General features: G+C 36.1%; 1 protein-coding gene and 1 pseudogene across 6 annotated transcripts in view; both read right to left on the reverse strand.

The window, feature by feature from the left end:
* RABGAP1L (RAB GTPase activating protein 1 like) overlaps positions 1–22659 on the reverse strand; it is a 754150-nt gene that overhangs the window by 522362 nt on the left and 209129 nt on the right. For all 6 annotated transcript variants that reach the window (XM_053605154.1, XM_053605152.1, XM_053605153.1 and 3 more), the window contains one exon: positions 13912–14062. In XM_053605154.1, the coding sequence (XP_053461129.1) occupies positions 13912–14062 (151 nt within the window). The remainder of the gene's footprint in view (positions 1–13911; positions 14063–22659) is intronic.
* LOC128595610 (ADP/ATP translocase 2-like) lies at positions 13171–13806 on the reverse strand (annotated as a pseudogene).

Consider the following 22659-nt stretch of genomic DNA (forward strand, 5'->3'; position numbering starts at 1 on the left):
TAAATCAAAGCTAATGAAAAAGTCCTAGGAAAAAACTCATCACACAGTATTATCCAATAAAACATAAACATGTTCTAGAAATATGTGCTCACATCAATAAAGTTATTATGAAATTGGGAAACAGAAGTATGATTCCAGGCTCTTGAAAATCTGCACAATTTAAGAAAAACATCATTGCTTTCCTCTTCTCCTTAATTCTACGGCTATAAATACAACTATGGCTATAAGGCAATACTGATTTTGTTATGCCATGGAATAATCAATGCTCAACAATAATCTCAAAAAGTCTTCCCTCAAAATAGTACATTAAAAAAAAAAGTACACTCCCACTCTAATTCCTTAATATGAGAAAGATGTTAACATTAGAAAAATCATCATTTCCTCAATTTACTTGAAAACAATTAAATGTTTAAAAATAGTCCAAAACCCATATTTGTTACTAGTAATAGAAAAACCACTTAAGCACTTGAAACAACTGGAGTATTATTTTAATTTTTATAAAAAGGATCCCTGAAGGGATCAGAAGAAAATAATCGTAATAAGCAATGATATAATTATACAAGAAAAGAGAAAATAAAAGGTATATTTTCTTAAAGATTCTCTTTCATTCATTCTCAGTTTCCTTTAATAAAGACCTTCCAGTATCTATATGTTCAAAGTATTTATATTATAACACAATGAGTACTCTTTATTCTCCTTATCCACTTTTTTGGTATTTTTTGTTAGTAAATTTTAAAAAACTATAAATTTCTAAAGAAATTTCTATAAATGTTATAGCCGCATCAGTAATGTACCAGTATAAAAGCCTGTGGTTTTTATACATAACCAATGCTACTGATCCAGCTGGAATAACCTCTTCCTATCAAAAATCTCATTGTCTACAACTAGACAAGGTGTTGAGAGAGATCAGAACAGCCATGTAATTGAGCATTGTTCTAAAGCTCAATGAAATCTGGTGTTGACTGTTATTTTACTAACAAACTGCATGAAGTTTTTAAAAAGTAAACCATGTAAAGAAAAAGCAAACATTTACTTGGCTAAATGACAAATAAGGTTTAATTTATTGTGAAAACCTGTCAAATAAAAAACTATATAACTAATGCCATAATTTAACTTTTCAATTAAATATTTACCAAATATTATTCAATCATAAGAAAAAATACCAATTTAAACATTTCCTCTTTAAAATTTCTGGTATTATAATACAGTCTACCAAACTTTATAAAAATCTTTCTTTAGTTATTTTATTAAAAGCCACCTGCTACCATAATATGCTGGCACACAGAGAAAAGACAGGCTTTCCACTGAGCAGTACCAATAATATGAAAGGAATAAAAACAGTGAAGCTTTATCCATCCATACAATGCTCACAAAAGCAGAGAACTTGCAGAATCTTAGAACAGGCCATCCAAAAAGAATTTTTGGCAGCAATTGCCAAGTAGTATTTACAACTATTGCCCCTTTTGCTCTCTGATACAGGTTTTAGCAAATGCTTTCTGTAGTTAATAAAGCTGTGCTTCTGGTCTGCAAGTTTATCCTGTTTTAATTTATGCAATCAATTATTTTTCAGTTAATTTACTTTTAAATTAATAAGCATGAACATCCTAGCATAATATTTGCACCCAGTAGGTACTTAAGCATTTATTAACTAGACACTGTAATATAACTGGTTAAAATTCTATTACATCAACCCTAGATGACTAATTAAATATTCTCTGTGATATCATTTTGATATGACACACATTTTCTGAGGGTTTTGATGACATATATTTGTTCTAACAGAACTTATATTAAGTTCTTCCTCTTTGACAAGGAGATAGGCATTGATGCATGATTAGTAGATGTAGTTGGCCAATTGGGATGAGACTTGGAGAAGGAAGAAGCACACCAATTTCACTTTCAAAGGCTCCTTGGATAACCCAAGATAATTCATCAATGGCAGGTAAATTAACACATTCTCTCTTCTATCCTGCTCAGATATATACTTCAAGTCCCACCTTGGACATCCCACCCTCTGTCAAGTCTTCCCTGGATCACCCTGAGCATAGCTGTCACTACCTCTTTTGCATTCCTCACACTTGATTAAGACACTCATTATAACTTTTATGATAATATACTTAACCTATACACACATAGGCCTGGCTTTTCCTAAACTGCACTCCTCAAAAGTATGAACATATTTGTCTACATAGCCCTGGAAACCACAAAGCATCTAGACCATAAATGATGAACAATCAAGAGTTATTAAATAAATGAATTAATTAATGAGTGAGTGAGATTAATACTTGTTTTGCAGCCTTGATTATATTAGATAGTCTTTAGGAGTGGTTTATAGAGAATATCATTGGACTCTATTATATACTTGAATTTGTATATTTCTAAAATTATAATCAGTATAAAGTCAGGTTTTAGGATTCAAATATTCCATAATATTCAACAATCAGAACAAAAAACCCCCAGAAAAACACAAATCTGACACTTCATATACTTTAGTTTCATCAGCTACTATTCATATCATGTGTTCTTGTAAAACTTATGCGATTGGAACTTGTCTAACACTTTTATTAAAGTAGAAAGATACACTGACCCCAAGATCCATTATTACCATTATCATTACTATTGTTCATGATGTACTATCATATCGATAATGATAGTAGAAGCTTATCTTGAGTAGTTACTTGAGCACTTCATCATTCTATTTAACACACATGACAATCCCAGTACATATGACTATGATGCCTGATTTACAGTTATGAAACTGAGGCTTAGAAAATTGAGAAAATGTTCCAAGACCACAAATTAACACGAGAGGGGGGCGGTGGGGGGGGGAGAGGGGGAGAGGGAGAGGGAGAGAAGAGAGAGAGGTGAGACTCAAATCCAGGTCTATTGAACACTAGAACTTAAATCCTTTAAAAAGAAATGACAACACTGTCACACTTATGAATAGCCACTGCACTCCACTTGGCAACATAGCCAGATCTTGTCTGTAAAAATAAAAGAAGAAGAAATGGTATACACACACATATACACATATAAATACATATACACACACTCTTAGAAGAGAAGATTTATTTTGGAAAAAAAGAATTCAAGTGGCAGGGAGGAATGGCTCATGATGATGTTATTCCTGAAAGCTTATCAATTAAAAGTTTATTTTTGATTTTTACACAGTATAAAGTATGAACGTTACAAATAAGACACTTGTACTTCTGCAAAAGAGAATAAAACTATAATATTTTATAGTTTTATAAAATATTTATCTCCATATTTTCTGTTACATAAGTAATCAGCAGACCTATTAGGTATATCACATGTTATGTAATTACTGAAATCACACTTACATTTCTGTTATACTACATAAAAGTCAAATACCCCTAAAACATACACAATCTCCCCCAAGTCAAGTGGCTCAGAGTACGTAAAAGTCAGATTATTGCTCAATAGGCCATTAAGCCAGCTAATTAAGATTTAATCCTCATTTCAGAAGCTCTAAATTCCGTTTTGCTTGTTTCTATAGGAGCAGCAAAGTCATCATAATCCTCCTATCATCCTTTCAAATCACCTCAAAAATTATGAAGAACACTAGTTCAATGGGAATAACAAGAAATATCAATGATAAGCAATAAAAGCCTTAAGATTTCAGAAATATATGGTAAAAATCATGTAGCAGCAGATAATGGTGGAAGGCTCAAGTCTACTTTAAAATAAACAATGGAGGGCGGCACCTGTGGCTCAGTGAGTAGGGTGAGGGCCCATATACCGAGGGTGGTAGGTTCAAACCTGGCCCTAGCCAAACTGCAACAACAATAAAATAAACAATGAAAAGACTGCTCTTAAAATCGAGGTCATAAAGTTAGGTACTTTAGAACTTGTCTATTACTGACTGACTTAAAAGGTTCATACATGTTTCCTGACAGAAAAAGAATAGTTTCTAAATTTAAAATGTTCATTTATATACAAAGAATAACATGAAGTACAAAAAAAAGTACTGCTTTTATCTCTTCAACTTGTTTTTTGTTTGTTTGTTTGTTTGTTTTTTGAGACAGCGACTCACTATGTTGCCCTTGGTAGAGTGCTATGGTGTCACAGCTCACAGCAACCTCAGACTCTTGGGCTTAAGCAATCTCTTGCCTCAGCCTCCCAAGTAGCTGGGACTACAGGCGCCCACCACAACGCCCTGCTATTTTTATTTTGTTATAGTTGTCATTGTTGTTTAGCAGGCTCTCGCCAGGTTCGAATCCACCAACCCCAGTGCATGTGGCTGGGACCCTAAGCACTGAGCTATGGGTACCTAGCCAACCTGTTCTTTATTGCTTTTAATGACTAGTGATCAGAAAAACAGAGTTTTTCCCTCTAAAGGATCCTTTAAAAGCGAAAAGGAGCAATGACTTATCCCTTTTATTTCAGTTTTAGAGTTCTCTACTTCATGGTTTCTGATATTAACTCTACTGTTTATGAGCTATGTGACTCAATCCCTCTGCATCTCCTGTTTTCTCAATGGTAAAAATGGTGTGAGGCAAATATAAAGCGGGTATATGAAAGCGCTAGACATAATGACCACCATATACTCCATTAATTCCTTCAGCAAGTGTCTATCTAGCATCTGCTAGAGGGCAGGGCAAGTGGCTATAGCAGCAAGCAAAACCCAGACACCATTTTTGCTCACATAGACTATACAGTCCAGAGTGTCTCCATGAGTCATTCTGAACTTCCCTGGTAGGACCTTGCACAACTCTGTGTCTTTATATATGGCACTGTCATATAAAGACACAGTCTCTATGGCATACTCCCATTCTTTGCTCTTAGGCATAATTGGCTGATCCAATATGCCTTGTTTATAGCCATGTAATTTAACCATGTTATCATCTTTTCTCTGCTTTTTGACTGCTTCCCCCACTGGACTGTAAATTCTTCAGAGATAAGGTACAAGTGTTACTTTTCTTTATATCTCTAGCACTTAACATAGTGTCTGACACAAAAGAGATGCTATTTGATAAATTAAAGAATGGATTAGTGGTACAAGTAGACATCCATGTGCTATATAATTCTCTTTTTTGTTGTTATACAAATCTTTTTTCTTTCTTTCTCATTTCTCAGATGGATGTCCTGAAACCTGAATAGAACTCCAGAGCCCAAGTAATCTCCATATTTTCTAATGTCATTTTTCTGTGTCACTTATTTAATATTTAAGCATTACTGCTTTATAATTTTCCTAATTCCCTATCATAAGTGAGTGCTTACCATGTATTAGGCATGTACAGAGTGATTCACATGAATTATTATATTGAATTCTCACAACAAACCTGTAACATACATCATATTATACCCATTTTAAAAAAGAGGAGATTGAGACTGAGGATAGCTAAGGAGCTTGCCCAAGGTCACAGCTAAAAAGCAAAAGGGTTTAAGAATTACACCTAGGGTCTCCCTCTATAGTGAGCACCAGCATTTCCTCCTAAAATGGAACTATTACCACTTTTATCAAAGCAAGTTATACCTGAGAGCTCCTGCTGATGCTGGCAGTAGAATCTATATAAATTTCCATAGAGTTAGATATAGCAGCTCTTCTTACTTATCCTGCTTGATCCCTGGCTCCATATTGAAGGTTTTGGTTTGTATATAGCTCCTGAACCTATTCATTTTCACTTGAATCTATTCCACAGTTCTTCATCTTTTGGTCCCTCAATCAAAAATATAGAGAGAGCCTTATTTTCTACAGTTAACAAGACTACAAAGTATGATTTTTCTGTGGTGTAATCCCAACCCCCTTCCCTGTTCATTATTCTGCTATGGCTTTGACCTACATGACTCAGAGTGACTCAGTCTACATGACCCAGTACTCTACAAAACTTTCTAGGCCAAATAATTCTTAGGGGCTCTTACCTACTCTCTTGCAAAAACAACGGAGGCTAGTTCACCAGAAACTGCTGCCCAAACTAACCCATTGGGTACAACTCTCCCCAGTGAGATGGATAGGTTTCCTGCACAAAATATACTGCCTTCGTACTTTATCAGCTTTCTCTAGGGCCTAACCCATTGTAAAGCTATAATTTATGAAAAGGAAAAAAAAAAAAGGAGAGAATAAGTCAACTGATGACCTTATGTTCCTCTTGGGTGGGAAAAAGTTTTATTTATCATCTAGAACATGCAAAATATGTCAGATGCAGGTCATGCTACAAAGAGCAAAACAGTTGTGGTCTTTGCTCCCTTGGACACTAGAGTGTGCTGGAGAGGTACACATTAATCAGTTACAAACACACTGTGACAGCCACCTCCTCTGATGGAGACAAAGTGGTAAAATCAAATACTCACAAACACACTATGACAGCCACCTCCTATGATATGATGGCTGACACGGTGGTAAAATCAAATACGTTTGAGAGCAAACAGATATTAACATATGTAAAAGATAGAAAGTAAATAATAGAACAGTAAGCCCAAAGCAAAACAGAAAGTACAAGTTTGAGCCAGAAGTGTATAATCCTTTGATGTATGGATGGCTACACAAAGCATATTTGTAGGCTATATCCAGCCTGACACCCTGAAAAGAATGTTTTGGAATGTGACTTGTGGCTTCAACTTCTAAACTAGCACACTCCTACTATCAAATTAAATGATAGGCTATTTTTTTACAGAGCCAAATCATAAGTAAGATTTTTGTAAATACTTCATATTCCTTCTTCCCTGTGTTATCTGAGTTTTCTAGGACCCTTTTTATAAAGCAACTCTGTTCAAGTCGAACTATTTTATTAACTGATTTTGAGATACTGCCATTCCCTTAATAAGACAGGAAAAATTAACTAAACCAAAAGAAAAGACTAATTGCTGCTGAACCATGACCAAAAAGTGCCAAATACATAAGCACTTCTTACTGAAAATCCTCCGGGAATTCACGCTCTTTCCACTGAGTGGCTGATAAGCTCAGCTGGATTCACCACCAGCATACATACATACATTCTTGGTTATAAGCACTTGCTGTCTCATTTCTACCCCTAAGCATAGAGAAAAGAGAAAACTGTTTTTTTTTTGTTTGTTTGTTTTTGTAGAGACAGAGTCTCACTGTACCGCCCTCGGGTAGAGTGCCGTGGCGTCACACGGCTCACAGCAACCTCTAACTCTTGGGCTTACGTGATTCTCTTGCCTCAGCCTCCCGAGCAGCTGGGACCACAGGTACCCGCCACAACGCCCGGCTATATTTTTGTTGCAGTTTGGCCGGGGCTGGGTTTTGAACCCGCCACCCTCGGCATATGGGGCCGGCGCCCTACTCACTGAGCCACAGGCGCCGCCTGAGAAAACTGTTTTTTAAAATAATGATATTATTTATCTTATTTTCTTAGGCTATAATGCAATGAAAACAGTAAAATTAAATATACTACTACATTTTCCGTCACAGAAACATTGTAACTTGAGAGCTTGAATAAAGGCATAGGATCAGAGCCACACATTTTACATTATTTGTATTAAAATGTTTTGATAAATTATATTGTTAACAAGAGAAATAACATGAAAAACGTTATGGTACCATAGATCTACTAGTTGAATGTAGAAATATTTATTATATTACCTTAATCATACATTGCTAGTCAATCTCAAACAACAAGTAGTACATATTTGCTGTTTTAAAATAAACTAGGTTTACATATATTTTCAGAAGAAATTATTCTACAATAGACCTCAACTGTTGCCACTATTAAGAGGCAGCTATGGCAGACAAAGGTAGTTATCTACCCAATACCAATTCACTTTCTTCTTTATTAAAAAATACAAATATGGATTTTTTTTAGCTTATTGCAACTTTTATTTTTTAATTTTTTTTATTAAATCATAGCTGTGTACATTAATGCGATCATGGGGCACCATACACTGGTTTTATAGACTGTTTGACACATTTTCATCACACTGGTTAACATAACCTTCCTTTCTTACTTATTGTGTTAAGACATTTTATATTCACTTTGTTCTTTATTAAAAAAATACAAATAGGGATTTTCTGAGGGAATAAGTGAGTAAAGAGAAGAAGTATTGTGCCCATCTTAAAAAGAAAAAAAATCTCAGTTTTCCATGGAGATAATAGCCATGTAACAGAATTCTGGTTCAAGGAGATAAAAAGGTGGACTTGTTTAAGGCTTAAGGGAAAGTTCTTAAAAAGGGTAGTGGACTTTATTTAGACTTGCCAAAGAGAGATCTGATCTTGTCCAGGGTCATGGAAGGTAACCTAGAATTCCCTAAATGGAAGCAGTTCTTTGTTATTCATGGTGGGCTCCTCCAATCACATCTGATAGTTTATGCTAACGAGGTGATTCATGGTAAACCCTTAGATAGTTTATGAATAGTAATGTAAAGATTCAGGATGAAGGTTAACCAAGCCACAGAGACCATCCATGTGATGTGCATGTTGGGGCCCTGAGCCATGTGATATCAGCCCATTCTCAGGGGAAGAAAGAGAGGGGGCCTAGAAATTGAATTCAACCAGGTAGGTAATGTACCAATTAATCACATTTATGTAATGAAAACCCAATAAAAACTCTGGACACAAAAGCTACATGAACTTCTTAGGTTGAAAATACTGCAACTATGTATTGCCACACATTAATGCCAGGAAGATAATGAGTCCTTAAGGATGATGCCAGGAGGGTAACAAGTCCCTTAGGATAAAGGAAATTTCACATTTGGAACTCTCCCTGTTCCATATTCTGCCCTATGTATCTCTTCCATTCCCTGGTTCTAATCTGTATCAACTTATTCTTTTAAAAAACCCATAATTGTAAGTATAGCACTTTGTAAAGTTCTATGAGTCATTCTAGCAAATTATCAAACCTGATGGAGTCTGCAGGGACACCCAAATTTGTAGCCAGCTAGTCTGAAGTCAGCATCAAAGGACCCCAAATTTGTGGCTGATGTCAAAAAGTCTTAGACAAAGTAGACCGTCTGGAGGACTTGGCCCTTAGCCTAAAGTTTGGCTAATCTGAGCAGCCTTTGTCTTTCCTTTCTTCTTTTCTGAACGTAATGGTGGATGTAGAACAACTATGTTGTTACAACAAGGAGATAAACCCATGTCAAGTGTATCAGACAGGGTTCAGTCAGCGAAAAGAACCTGCTGTATTTTTTTAAAAGATTTTTTTTTTCTTTTTTTTTTATTGTTGGGGATTCATTGAGGGTACAATAAGCCAGTTACACTGATTGCAATTGCTAGGTAAAGTCCCTCTTGCAATCATGTCCTGCCCCCATAAAGTGTGACACACACTAAGGCCCCACCCCACTCCCTCCCTCTCTCTTTCTGCTTTTTTTTAAAAGATTTAATGCAGGAATGAAGGTACTCAAATACTGGAAAAGCTAGAAGGACAAAACACTAGAGATATTGCTGCTAGATTTTAGGTTTGCCACCATAACTATAGTTCAGAGAATTGGAAGGCTGCTGTTGCAATTCAAGTCAGAAAACTGCAAGAAAAAGATACCACAGAATGAGGCAAGTGATTGAGAATGCAAAACCTCACAAATGGCAAAGACCAGGCATCTGCCCACCACTGCTTAAGAAAGATAATGTGGCTTTTGCCTCCCTGCGATCTCCACCAGCAGGAAGTAAATCACAGCCAGAACTCCAAAGGGAAAGGAAGCAAGGAAATGTAATTCCCCAGTCTCCAAGTGTCTTCCATATATTTTATTTAATGAAAATGATTTTTGCCAGTCTGTCTCTTGATCTTAAGTTTTTCTACAAGTCAAGTATTTGAAATCACCATGATGTTTGGTAGAAATGATGAAACTTGTATTACTATGTAAACATATACTACATTATCAAGAGTTCGTAAGTACTACTGTGAGACAGTATTCGTTATATTTTTCCAAAGGTTTGAAATCTTTAACGATATGAATCAATAAATCCTCTTAGTGGAAAAAAGGGTCATAGCAGTACTTCTTACTCCATAAGCAGTTAATAAAAGTTATTTATTTCATTATTTACATGAAAAAATTATCTGATATCCAGAGTTATAGCCTATGAAAATCTTTCTGTGCATAAATTTGCAATAAATGTATATTTATTTTTATTTTGCACTAACACATTATGGATACTACAAAACATAAAAACTTAGATAAGATATATAAAAAAAGATAAAAATAGAAACTTTGCTTCACAAAAACACTACAAAAATACTATTCCACATTAAATATGTTACTTCATTTTGTATATTTTCCTGTTGCTAAAAATGTCACAAAACATAAAATTTACCATTAAAGTGAACAATTTAGTGTCTTTTAGTATATTCACAGTGTTCAGCAACTATCACTGTTATCTAATTCCAGAGCATATCTATCACTCCAACTATAAACCCCATATTTGTTGGCAGTCACTTCCCATTCCTATTGCTCCCATTCCCTGGCAACCATTAGTCTACTTTCTGTTCCTATAGCTTTGCCTGTTCTGAACATTTTATGTAAATAGAATCATACAATATGGGTCATTATTTTTAATATGTTTAACAGTGTATGAAAACTTATTTCTAAATCTGTTTTTGAGTAATAATTTTAATTTTATCATAATATTTATCATAACTAAAAAGGACTTACAAAAATCCACAACCCCACGTAGAATTGCATCATTTTTTTGGTTAGGACGATCAATTTTTTTGTTGAATCTGGCTAAGAAATTACCAAATTTCTCTAGGTATTCTTTTTCTCCAAACAAACAAACAGTATCTGGCAAGGTTGCATAGGCTTGATAACAGTGCTATTCACAGGTACAATACAGCCTTAAACTCCTGGCCTCAAGCAATACTCTTACCTAGGCCTCCCAAGTAGTTGTGGGACTAGAGGCATGCACCACCACACCCAGCTTTTTTTTTGAGACAGAGTCTCACTATGTCACCCTCAGTAGAGTGCTGTAGCATCACAGCTCACAGCAACCTCCAACTCTTGGGCTTAAGCCATTCTCTTGCCTCAGCCTCCCAAGTAGCTGGGACTACAGGCACCCAACACAACACCCAGCTGTTTTTTGGTTGTAGTTGTCATTGTTGTTTGGCAGGCCTGGGCTGGATTCGAACCTGCCAGCTCCGGGTATGTGGCTGGCATCCTAGCCGCTGAGCTACAGGCGCCAAGGTGGGGATTCTTATTAATATATCAGAATGTGTTGTGTTTTTATATTTTTAACAATCAGTTTCAAATTCTCTGCAACAATTTTACAAGTTTTAAACATATTTAAAATTTCTGATTCCAGGTTTTTACATGTGAATTTGTAAGAGTTTTTAGAGTAGGATATGCATGTAGTTTTCAGTGACCAAATCATAAAGTGAGGTTTAAGTTGCCAATGTTTCAAAATTTCCTTCTTTATAACACGAATTTATTTTCAAAAGTAGTTGTTTTGTCATTCATTATTTTAACGTTAATTCTTCCTTGAAAGAACACATTGTGCATTTAAAGATAAATAATTTGACATGTACTATCCTGTGACAGTAGACTTTTTAAATGACTCATCTATTTTGTGACGATTAAAAACTAGATAACCTATAAATTCACTTAATCTAGACATGCAAACTATAAGAAAATATTAACATTTTTAAAGTGAATATATGGTGTGAGCCCCACAGTTGTTCCACTCCAAGGTGTTCAAGTTCCACTCTTCCCTAAACCACTCCTATACCATTCGGAAAAAACGACCATCGGACCTTAGTGAGGCCTCAGTACCATGGCACAGAAAATATCAGTAGACCTCAACATCCTTTTGGTTTTGTATTTAAAAAAAATACAAATGCAACTTTACACATTTTTCCTCTGCAAACCAATAAATTATATTGCATATCCCATGGTAAAGACCAGTAAACCCCACCAATCTCATTACACCTGCGGTGCATCTTACAAGGGTATATGTGAAACTCAGTAAATGAAGAATGTAAATGTCTTAACACAATAACTAAGAAAATGCCAGGAAGGCTATGTTAACCAGTGTGATGAAAATGTGTCAAACGGTCTATGAAACCAGGGTATGGTGCCCCATGATCACATTAATGGACACAGCTATGATTTAATAAAAAAAATAAAAAAATAAAGACCAGTAAAAAAAAGTAAAAGTTTAAAAAAAAAACAAAAACACTGAATTTATCAGTGACTGAATACACTAGGCACTCAGAAAACGTTTGTGGAAGGGAAGGAGGCAAAGACACAAATAAAGCAAGAAGGAATTACAGGGGATAAAAAGTTTTAAAAGTCAGAGAAGTAAGACTTTGGTTATCAAAAATCTCGTTTATGAACAGAGACTTTTAAAACAAATAAAATGTTACTATTATTTTACTATTATTTAGAAATGCATGATTTAGAATAGATTATGCAATTGGGAGATTCTAGGATCAAGGGCAATACTTAACTTCACAAATATGCTCTAAAATCAGCTTGCTGGAAATAACCAAGGGATTTATAGTAGAACCAAAGGCTTCTGCCACAATAAGGATATGGGCAACAATTCACATCACTTAAATGTAAGGTGACACAGCATAGAAGGTCTTTTAGTTTCATTTTAATTTTATTTAACAAATATACTGGAGTAATTGTGATGAGGAGAACTACATAAATCTTATACAATAAAAAATATTAATTAAAAAGTTAGAAAACACTTGAAATTATAAATATAGTCCAATTTGATAAGTAGTTATAAAATCACTCAAATGAAAAAATGAAAACCAAGGCTCAGCACCCATAGCACAGGGGTTACAGCACCAGTCACATGCACAAGGTTGGCGGGTTTAAGCCCAACCCAGGCCACCAACAGTGACAACTGCAAGAAAAATATAGCCAGACATTGTGGCGGGCGCCTGTAGTCCCAGCTACTTGGCTGAGGCAACAGAATCGCTTAAGCCCAAGAGTTGGAGGTTACTGTGAGCTATGGCGTCACAGCCCTCTACCAAGAGTGACGTTAGTAAGACTTTTTTTTTTTTAGATATTTTTATTTTTCCAAATTTGTTATTCATCAGGAGTGACTGAAATAAAAAATATAATTGAGTCCCATCATCATCATGGAAATGGGTTTAAGATAAAACCAGTCACATGAATATTACTGCTTCCCAGTTTCAACCAGTAAATAGTTACCACTGATAAATAGACAGCCATGAGCCTGTCAAGAATGTTCAAGATATGTTCCAGATATAATACAACATGCCTGTTCACAGAGGGAAATCAGGAAATAACTTATGTGTACTTCTTGATTTCATCATATAAGACAGGTACAAACGTACCACCCATGCCTCTGAGAACATTGGACTATGCACCCTTGGAAAAAGCTTTGCCTCCTTCATCATAAAGGATCTTCCACCAGCAGTCAATTGTGCCGTTATACATGATGTCAATTCCTTTGCTCCCTGACTGCATCATCATGAGACGGCAAACAGTGTCAAACGGATAGGAAGCCAACCCAGCAACGGCAGTGACAGACTGTGCAATCATCCAACTGATGATGATATGAGTTATTCTTCAGATCTGGAAGCATTCCCTTTGCATCAAGTGTCATAGATACCCAAAGTAGGCAGCTCGGTAGATGATAATACCTTGGACAGACACGTGAAAGCCTTGGTACCGGCCCTTAAGCCCATTAGATTTATAGATCTTAACCAGGCAGTCACCAAGGCCTTTGAATTCCCTTTCTACTCTAGCTTTACCCACATCAGCTGCTAGACCGGTACACACAAAATCAAGAGGATACACAAAACACAAGGATATGGCCCCAGCGGCACCACCTGATGCCAGATTCTCTGCAAAGTAGAGCCAAAACTGGGTCCTCTTGTCCACACCACCCAGGAAGATCTGCTTATATTTATCTTTGACAATACATTTTTAAAAGAATTTCAAAGCATTATGATTTATGGGAGCTATGGAAAATAGGATTTATTTAATATACTGTCCCATGAAAATAATATGAAAAGAGCTCCCTACCTTTGTGATGAGAATTCGGTATCTATCCAGCATTGCCTGGTTGTCATGACAGCCTGCCAATAACTGCCATACCTCTGCCCTTAATGCTTCAGGGACACCACTCTTCACCAAGGTGGATAGCCCTTTCGGTCGTGCACCAAGGTTACTGTGCCTGAAAAAACAAGAAAATAAACCATTAATTCCTTTACCACTCTTGAACTCCTGTTGTAGTGAAAAGCATATTTATTAGTTTATATAAAATTATAAGCCTGGGTTAAGAGAAAAATGGCAGGGGTATAAAATAGCAGTAGTGCATAAACTCAATGATGTCTTTGACTTTTTTCTTGATCTCATCTTCTTTACTAGTGAGCCATGTTATTCCAGAGTCAGAAGAAGTGTTTCCTTCCTGTCATTTACTTTAATCATCCTATGAACTTTTGATTAATAGTTAATGTTTTAAATTACATACATATAGGCAACATTTCAAGGCATAAAAGGAACCATCCGAATCTCCTGAAATAAATGTATAGCAAATTGGAAAATGAATGAGGTATGTGGTGGAAGATGGTGTTCAGGAATGGATGATGAAAATGGATCACAGGCCTATCACAACTTGACTATATCCTTTTCTCTGAGGTCAGGCTGACTGGGCCAAGTGCAAAGAGCAGGTTCCACAGTAAAGGAGGCATGAAAGCTAGACACTTCAGTTTTCTGTGACAGTTACATTCCTGACCCAAAGGTCCTCTGGGGAACCCTACCTCTTGATGATCTAACTTAGAATTCTCTGTTCTAGCATAAACTTAAATATCAAGGATATTCCATATTAAAATTATCTAAAATAGGTTTTATAGTAAGAATAATTCATCATTATTTGCAATTCTGGTTTTGTCTCCCTGACTTTTACAACTTCAAACCCCAAAAGGAAAGAACTAGCCCTTTCCTGCAATCACCAGAACCCACACAACTGCACCCTGCTAAATTAAGCATTTTACCAGCCTTACCCATTCCCAAGGGTGTTTAGAATCATAACAAAGGCAAATATCTCTCATCCTAATGTCAGTGATGACATAGAAGGTACGCTATGATGCCCATCTAGCAAAGACACTGAACTGCATTTCTCAAACTTGTGAATGTAATTCCATTCCTCACCTTTTTCCTGGTGCCTACCTTACATCTAGGGGTCTGTGCCTTTTTACTCAGACTTTCTATTTGAATTTGCTTCTCACTTTTGATCTGACCCTGTTGTAACCATTTGAACTCCAAACCTTGACAATATAATCTTGTTTTTCCCTAGACTCAAGTTTCAAGTTAAGCCCCAAAAGTCAATCTACATGTTTATTTTCTAAAATTGGCCTCCTAACCTACTTCTCTAGATTATACACATTCTTTCACCTCCAGCCTGACCCCAGAACCTACACAACTGCACAAAATATATTTTCCTCTGAAAATATATTCCATGTTTTCCCCATAATACCATATCTGGCTATCTCAGGAAAAATAAAAACCAAAAAAACCATAATTTCCATAATTCAAACAAGTTCAAGTAAATGCTAAATTCATCTCATTAATATTCATCTCATTAACCTGATAATACATTATCAGTTTTGCACACATTCTGCTTTCTTTCAGCCTCTTCTGACTAAACTTTCATGTTGTTGGGTTAGAGAGTCTAAGTTAATAGTACTGATGGGCTTGAAGCAAAACAAAGCAGAAAGGGTAGAGTTTATATGATTTAACATGCTATCATATTGTTAAAGAACCTATTTACAGTTATGTTTAAGAGACAAGAGCAGGTTTCAAAATAGTATATGTGTTGTTTTAAATACACACACACAATTTTGAAACTTGCTTTTATTTTATTTTTTTATTTTATCTTATCTTATTTTTTTGAGACAGTGCCTTGTTCTTTCCCCCTGGGTAGAGTGCCCTGGCATCATAGCTTACAGCAATGTCAAAGTCTTGGGCTCAAGTGATCCTCTTGCCTCAGCCTCCCAAGTAGTTGGAACTACAGGCACACTCCACAATGCCCGGATAGTTTTTTTTAGAAACGGGGTCTCGCTTTTGCTAACGCTGGTCTCAAACTCCTGAGCTCAAGCAATCCACCTGCCTCGGCCTTCCAGAGTGCTAGGATTACAGGCATGATCCACCGTGCCCAGTCCTTGAAACTTGCTTTTAAATATGCACAGAAAAAGAGCATGGATGAATATATTCCGATGTGCCTATGTAATAGAATTAAGAGGGAAAATCCCCTTTTATTTTCCTATACTGTCTGAAATATTTACAAAGATCTTCCATAACCATAAAACACAAAAAATTCATTTCAATTCTTTAAATTTATCTCATGGAGTTAAATTAAAATATAATTTTAGTTAATTTGGAAAACACTATAGATAATTACATTAAACAAAATCTGTCAAGTGGAAAGAGTGTATTACTTATTCTTGAGAAGACTGTCACCTGGGTAAACTATTTGATGCCTGGAACTTCCTTCCACCTGCCTCTTCTTCATTATCCAGTTGAGTTTGAGATTGCCAATGAATATTACGCCACAAGAGAATCAGCATCAGTCATGAAAACGTCTTTTTTGTAATTTAATGTTTCACTCTGATTATACTTTTAAATAGGAAAAACATATATGGCTGAAAGGTAGCTAAATTTCTGTACTTTTAGTGTAGAAAACTGAGTTAATTAAAAGCAACAATGTGCAAAGAACAAATTTCCTCTGAAATTAAATGCAAAGTACTCTGGATTATGAATCCCACAATGTACAATATATAGGGAAAATTCAAAGTAATTAAAGTATATGCCACATGTCATATACACATAGAAATCAGTGGAGCCATCATTATGTATCTATAACCATTAAAACTCCAATAAATTAAACTAAATTAAAACTCCATGTTAAAGAAACCTGTATTCAACCCTATATATTGCATTTTGCCATGTATAATATTTAATTTTTTGCCCAAATTTTTGAGGGAAAAAAAGAGGATGCACATTATACATGGGTATCAGAGCTCAGGAGCAGAAGAGCCCAGTGGCTCTCCCAGGGCCACAGCACCTTCTTCTGGGGCCTGATGGGTGCACAGCATTCCAGTCCAAGAGGATCGGGGGTCAGGTGAGAGCAGGCCACAGCTATGTGGGGTGAGGGCTGAGGCTCAAGGCCCAGCCACATAGAGGTGAGCAGAAGCCCTCCCTATGCAAGCCCAGGCACCCACCTGGCTGTCCACGAGCCTAGTGGCCTCAGAAGCTCCCACTCTGCCAACCACATGTATGCCCATCTTGGCAGTGGACCCCGACGTGGTGGAGAGAAAAGGAGTCCTGGGAGAGAGGGAAGGGGCAGCCTTCACAGAGTGGGTTGCTACAGGAGGGGAGCTTGAGCCCTTCCCAGATGTGTCTCTCCCAGCTGAGAGCCAACATCTTTTTCAAGGGACATTTTCCTAAAAGTTTGGGTCAAAAACATGGGTATACATTACACATGAGAGTACATTATATACACCAAAATATAGTAACTCTCTAACATATTGTCTCTCATCCTACTCATCTAAATTCTCAAGAGTTGTATAATCACCATCTTTTAATATCTCTATTTCTTTCCCTCCCGCTCATTCCTCAATTCTGTTCAATATGGGTTCTGTAACTCTCCTTGAAAAGTGTTCCCCTTATGACCTCTCTTCCAAGCTACTAGATTCAAGAGACATTAACAGTCTTTTCAGTGTTAACTACTCAGTTTTCCTTGGTTTCAGGATAAAGCATTACCTTTTTATTCACCTTTACAAAATCCATCGTTGATTTCTTCTCGTAACCTCTTAAGTGTTCTGAGTACTCGCTCTATACTCTTCCCCTCAGTAACCCAATTCTTTTACTCTCTTGTCTGTGAGCAGTATCAACTATTAGCATGTATTTTGAGGTCCAGAGGCTCAAAGTTCCCTCAAAATTTACAAGTCCATCGGACAAAGTGGTTCAAGCCTGTAACCCTAGCACTCTTTGAGGCCAACATGGGAAGGATCACTTGAGCACAGGAGTTTGATACTAGCCTGAGCAAAATACGTCTCCCCTTAACCCTGGTCTCTACTAAAAAATAGAAAAATTAGTGGGGGTCATGGTGGGCACCAGTAGTCCCCACCTTGGGACCTGTAGTCCCAGGAAGGAGGATTGCTTGAACCCAAGAGTTTGGTTGTTGTGAGCTAGGTGGAAGGCACAGCAATCTAGCCTGGGGAAACTGAGTGAGACTCTGTCCTCCAAAACAATTAAAAATTGACAAGTCCAGGTGTGAACTCATATTCTTCTCCCTAAACCTGGTTGTTCTCTAGGATATTTCATCTTAGTGATTATTACCATAATCCATCTACACCAGAAATCTAGGAATTATTTTTGACATTACTCTCTGCCCCATAACCCATTACTAAGTCTATGGACCTTACTAATATTTTTCCAACCTCTCCGAAGTCCATGCACTTCTCTCTATATCAACTGCCACAAATTTTATCCACCCTAGACCTTTGCAATAGCCTAATATCTACTCATCCTACTACAACATATTTTTAACATTGTAGGCAGAATAAACAGAACAAACAACTTGATTAAATATTCTATTGGCTCTGATTATTTTGTAAAATAATTTAATAAGCTTTAAAGTTGGAATATCTCTTTCTACATACACAAATATGCATACATACACACACACTCATTAAGGTTTATAGCAAATGGTCCCCAGTGAACATAACATTCAACTCAATTGACATTCAACTTCTAGATGCCCCTTGGCCACTTGTTTGCCAGGCATAATGAAAATGTCTTTTCTCTTCTCTTACAAACCTAGGCACTATTCAATTTATCTTTACAGAATGGCATTTAAGAAGAACTGGCTCACTCAAAATGGCTCACTCAACTGGCTCACTCAAAATTTACTAGTAATCTTGGTAAAAAGTATAGCAATTATACCGGCACCCTATTCCTTAAGAAATATTAATAAATATTAAGCCAAATGTTGCTGGTATATATCTATGACCAGTGAATACTCAAATAAATAAAAAAGCAATTTATAAGAATAATCATTGCTTTCAATATTTCTGATAAAAATATAACTACGTATGGCTACTGATTTTATGCAACATTAATTGCAGCTATCAGGAACTTCAAAATAGGAATGTAGTTATAACACATGCTGAATTCTGCTCTAGAAACAAGATTGATACCTAATACAATTATTTAAAAGTCAACATAGGGCAACCTGTTTGGAACCTCTTCCACTGTATTGAAAGCTTTTCAGTTCCATCCTCTACTAAACTATCGCTTTATCACTTAAAAAACTAAAACAAATATACATTGATCATACAGTAATCCGCTAGTTTTTAATATCTTCTATACTTATAAATCCTGAGTTATCTAAAACAGTGCTTGGCACATAGAAGTACTCAATACATTTCTGATAAATGAATGTATTTATAAAATGAAATATGTCAATTATTCATACTACAGTTAAACCAAGAAAATACTTTTATAGAAGCAAACATTCTGATTGATTTTAACAGGATCAAAAAACTGTCATGTGCTCATCTAGTTAAATTTCCTTTGCCTTCAGAAAAGATTTTCATAAAACTAGGCATATACAGATTCTTTCTATTTTTAAAACTAGAGGAGAGAATTTCAAAGAAAAGGTGTCATTTAAAAAACAGCTGCAAATCAAGAGATGAGAAGAAAAGTCAGTGATTATGATGACTGAGAAGTCAGCAATGGAATTAGGGCAATTTTGATAGAGATGGGGTAGGTAGAAATAGATGGCTATTACATATGAGAGTATGAGAACAACAGCCTGACCCATTTGAAAAAGTTTTCTCAGAAAAAGAACTACAACTGAAATTAAAAGATGGGTCTCATCAAGAAAGGTTGCAGATTTCTCCATCCACAGTAATGAGGCAAACAAGATACATAGATGATATACAACCATTAAGAAAAGTTTCAAGAAAAAGGATAGGTTAAAGGTCATTATGAAGATGAACAGTACAAATTTTTGTCTTGATTTGCTTGTGTTTTTTCTGGATTTTTCCTCAGTTTAAAAAAAAAATGGAGCATTAAAGCGAAAAGGAAGAAAGCTATGTGTGTTTACGCTTAGTGATTTTAATCTTCCAAGTTTCCTCTAAGCTTACATTTCTTGTGTTTTCGTCACAGTTTGCTGATGTTCAACTAGGTTGAGAGAACTTTGATTAAGAATACATCTTCTAGGCCAGCGCAGTGGCTCACGCTTGTAATCCTAGCACTCTGGAGGCCGAGCCGGGTGGATTGCCTTGAGCTCACAGGTTTGAGACAAGCCTGAGCCAGAAACCCCGCCTCTAAAAATAGCTGGGTGTTTTGGCGGGCACCTATATCTCAGCTACATGGGAGGCTGAGGCAAGAGAATCTCTTGAGCCCAAGAGTTTGAGGTTGCTGTGAGCTATTATACCACAGCACTCTACTAGGGGTGACAAAGTGAGACTCGTCTCAAAAAAAAAAAAAAGACTGCATCCTCTGGCCTGGCATGGTGGCTCACTCCTGTAACCCCAGCACTTTGGGAGGCTGAGGCAGGAGGATTTCTTGAGGATAGGAGTTCAAGATCAGCCTGAGCAACAAAGTGAGATGCTGTTTTTATAAAAAATAAAATAAATTAGCCAGGCCTGAATGATGGCACACACCTGTAGTCCTAGCTACTCAGCAGGCAGGGGCAGGAAGACCACTTGAGCCCAAGAGTTTGAGGCTACAATCAGCTATGATCATGCCACCGTACTCCAGCCTGGGTGACAGAAATGGTTTTTTTTTTGTATCCAAAAATAAAAATACATTTTCCCACTTTGATGATGAGTAACATACAACTATGAAGAATACAATCAAAATTTATTCCAATAAAAAAGAATGAATTATTTGAAGATTATTCTGCTTGATACAATAAACAAATACTCAATTTTTTTCCTTAGCCATTCACTTAATTTTTTTTTTTTTGTTTAGAAAATCTTCCTGCTAAAAATGTTGACTTTTATGCTTAAATGCTCAGTCAACACTACCTTTTTCTAGTCTTTAGATTTTTCAAGTTTTCCATACATTTTCAAAACCAGGTAACAGTTATCCAGAAATTATTCTGTCCAATTCCTTAATTTTTTTAAATAATATCTAAATCATTATCATCTGAATCATCATCATTCTGAATACATTCAACATCTGAAAGAAATCTTGCTCTCACTTTCAGGTGGTTTTTACAAGTTCCGCCATCACAAATGTTTTCTTTCACTCTCTCTCTTAACATCTCTCTCCACCTTTAGTTCACTTGCTTTGTTTGTGTCCTTATTTCTTCAATGTATCTTAATTCCAAAAACGACCTCCATTACTGAACTTTTTATATAGTCTGTTCTTAGTTTTCTTTTCCATATTATCTTTATTTCTTCTAATGATTTCAACTTAGTATTCAACATTTTTCCTTACATTTTTCTCAGGGTATATTTAAGTATGTAAATTCTATTTTTTTATATATGGATTTTTAACTTCTATATTTTAAACATATTTTATTTAAAATTTCATTGATAATACAAATTGTCTCCTACTTTTAAGAAACTGTTCCCAAAGCACAAAGTGTAGGGCTCTACATAAAAAAATGCATTTACCTAAGTAAATCATAAAAATATATTTATGTAAATATATTACCTAACATACCTATATTACCTAACATACCTCTGGATACTTGAAAAATCTCTAAATCTCAAGACTAATGTTTAAAAAGAAATTCTTTTTAAAGAATTAAAAGCAATTAAAATTTTTTCCACAATCCCTATATAAAAGATAAAAACTTCCCCCTATGTTAGGCAAATATACTCTTTTCATATTAATTGTGGGAGAGCTGCCTTGCAGGCTCAACTCTCAGGGTCCTAGAGTGAGGCCGGTTCTGGAAGACCTTGGGTGAGTGAGCAAGTGACTTTGAACAGCACCCAGAGGCCAGAACTGAACCGCTAGGGCAGAACAGAGGTTTCATTGTTTGGCTGCAGGCTGTGTGCAACCATTGGGGGAAAGTTGCCTTGCAGGATCAGCCAAATCTAGGCAGTTTCTGCATGCCTAACAAGCAGGCAGCCACTTCTGGAGAGATCTGAGCAACACATCCTTTCCTGGGATAACCACTGCTTAGCCAAGGGACACAGTTTGGAAAGGTTGAGGCAAGTTGAGGCGTGTATATTAAGCAGGCTGAGGAGAGAACTGGGCTCCCAACCCTGTGGGGTTTGAGGGCAAAGAAGTCAGCAGAGGCTTCTGGTCTCCATCTTATACAGCTATATTGTGATTAGCAACTCATATCCCTGAAAAATGGCCTATTGCCCAGGCAATATTCAGTAAAATATGTGTGTGTTTGTATATGTGTGTGTAGCATATACATACTTTTTTTCTTTCCTTCTTTCTTTTTTTTGTTGTTGAAGTTGATGTTATTGTTAGTTTTTTCTTTTCAAAAAAAATTTTTTTTCCATTTTCAAATTTTCCCCCAGATTTTTTCTTTTCTTCATGTTTTTTCATGTAAATATATTTTTTCATTGTTTCCTTCTTTAATAAGGACTTCATTTTTGCTAGTTTTTCTGCCTTGATCATTGTTTTTCCCCCAATTTTATCTCTTAAGTTTTTTTATTTGTTTGTTTTGGTTAGATTTATAATATTTTTGTTTTTCTTCTCTATTTGGTGGAGGTGGGTTGCTGTGTCTGCTCAAGCTGGAAAAGAACTGCAGACATCAAGGGAACCATCCAACCCAGCCCCCACCCCCCTAAT

This window comes from Nycticebus coucang, chromosome 10 (genome assembly GCF_027406575.1).
Source record: "Nycticebus coucang isolate mNycCou1 chromosome 10, mNycCou1.pri, whole genome shotgun sequence".
NCBI lineage: Eukaryota > Metazoa > Chordata > Mammalia > Primates > Lorisidae > Nycticebus > Nycticebus coucang.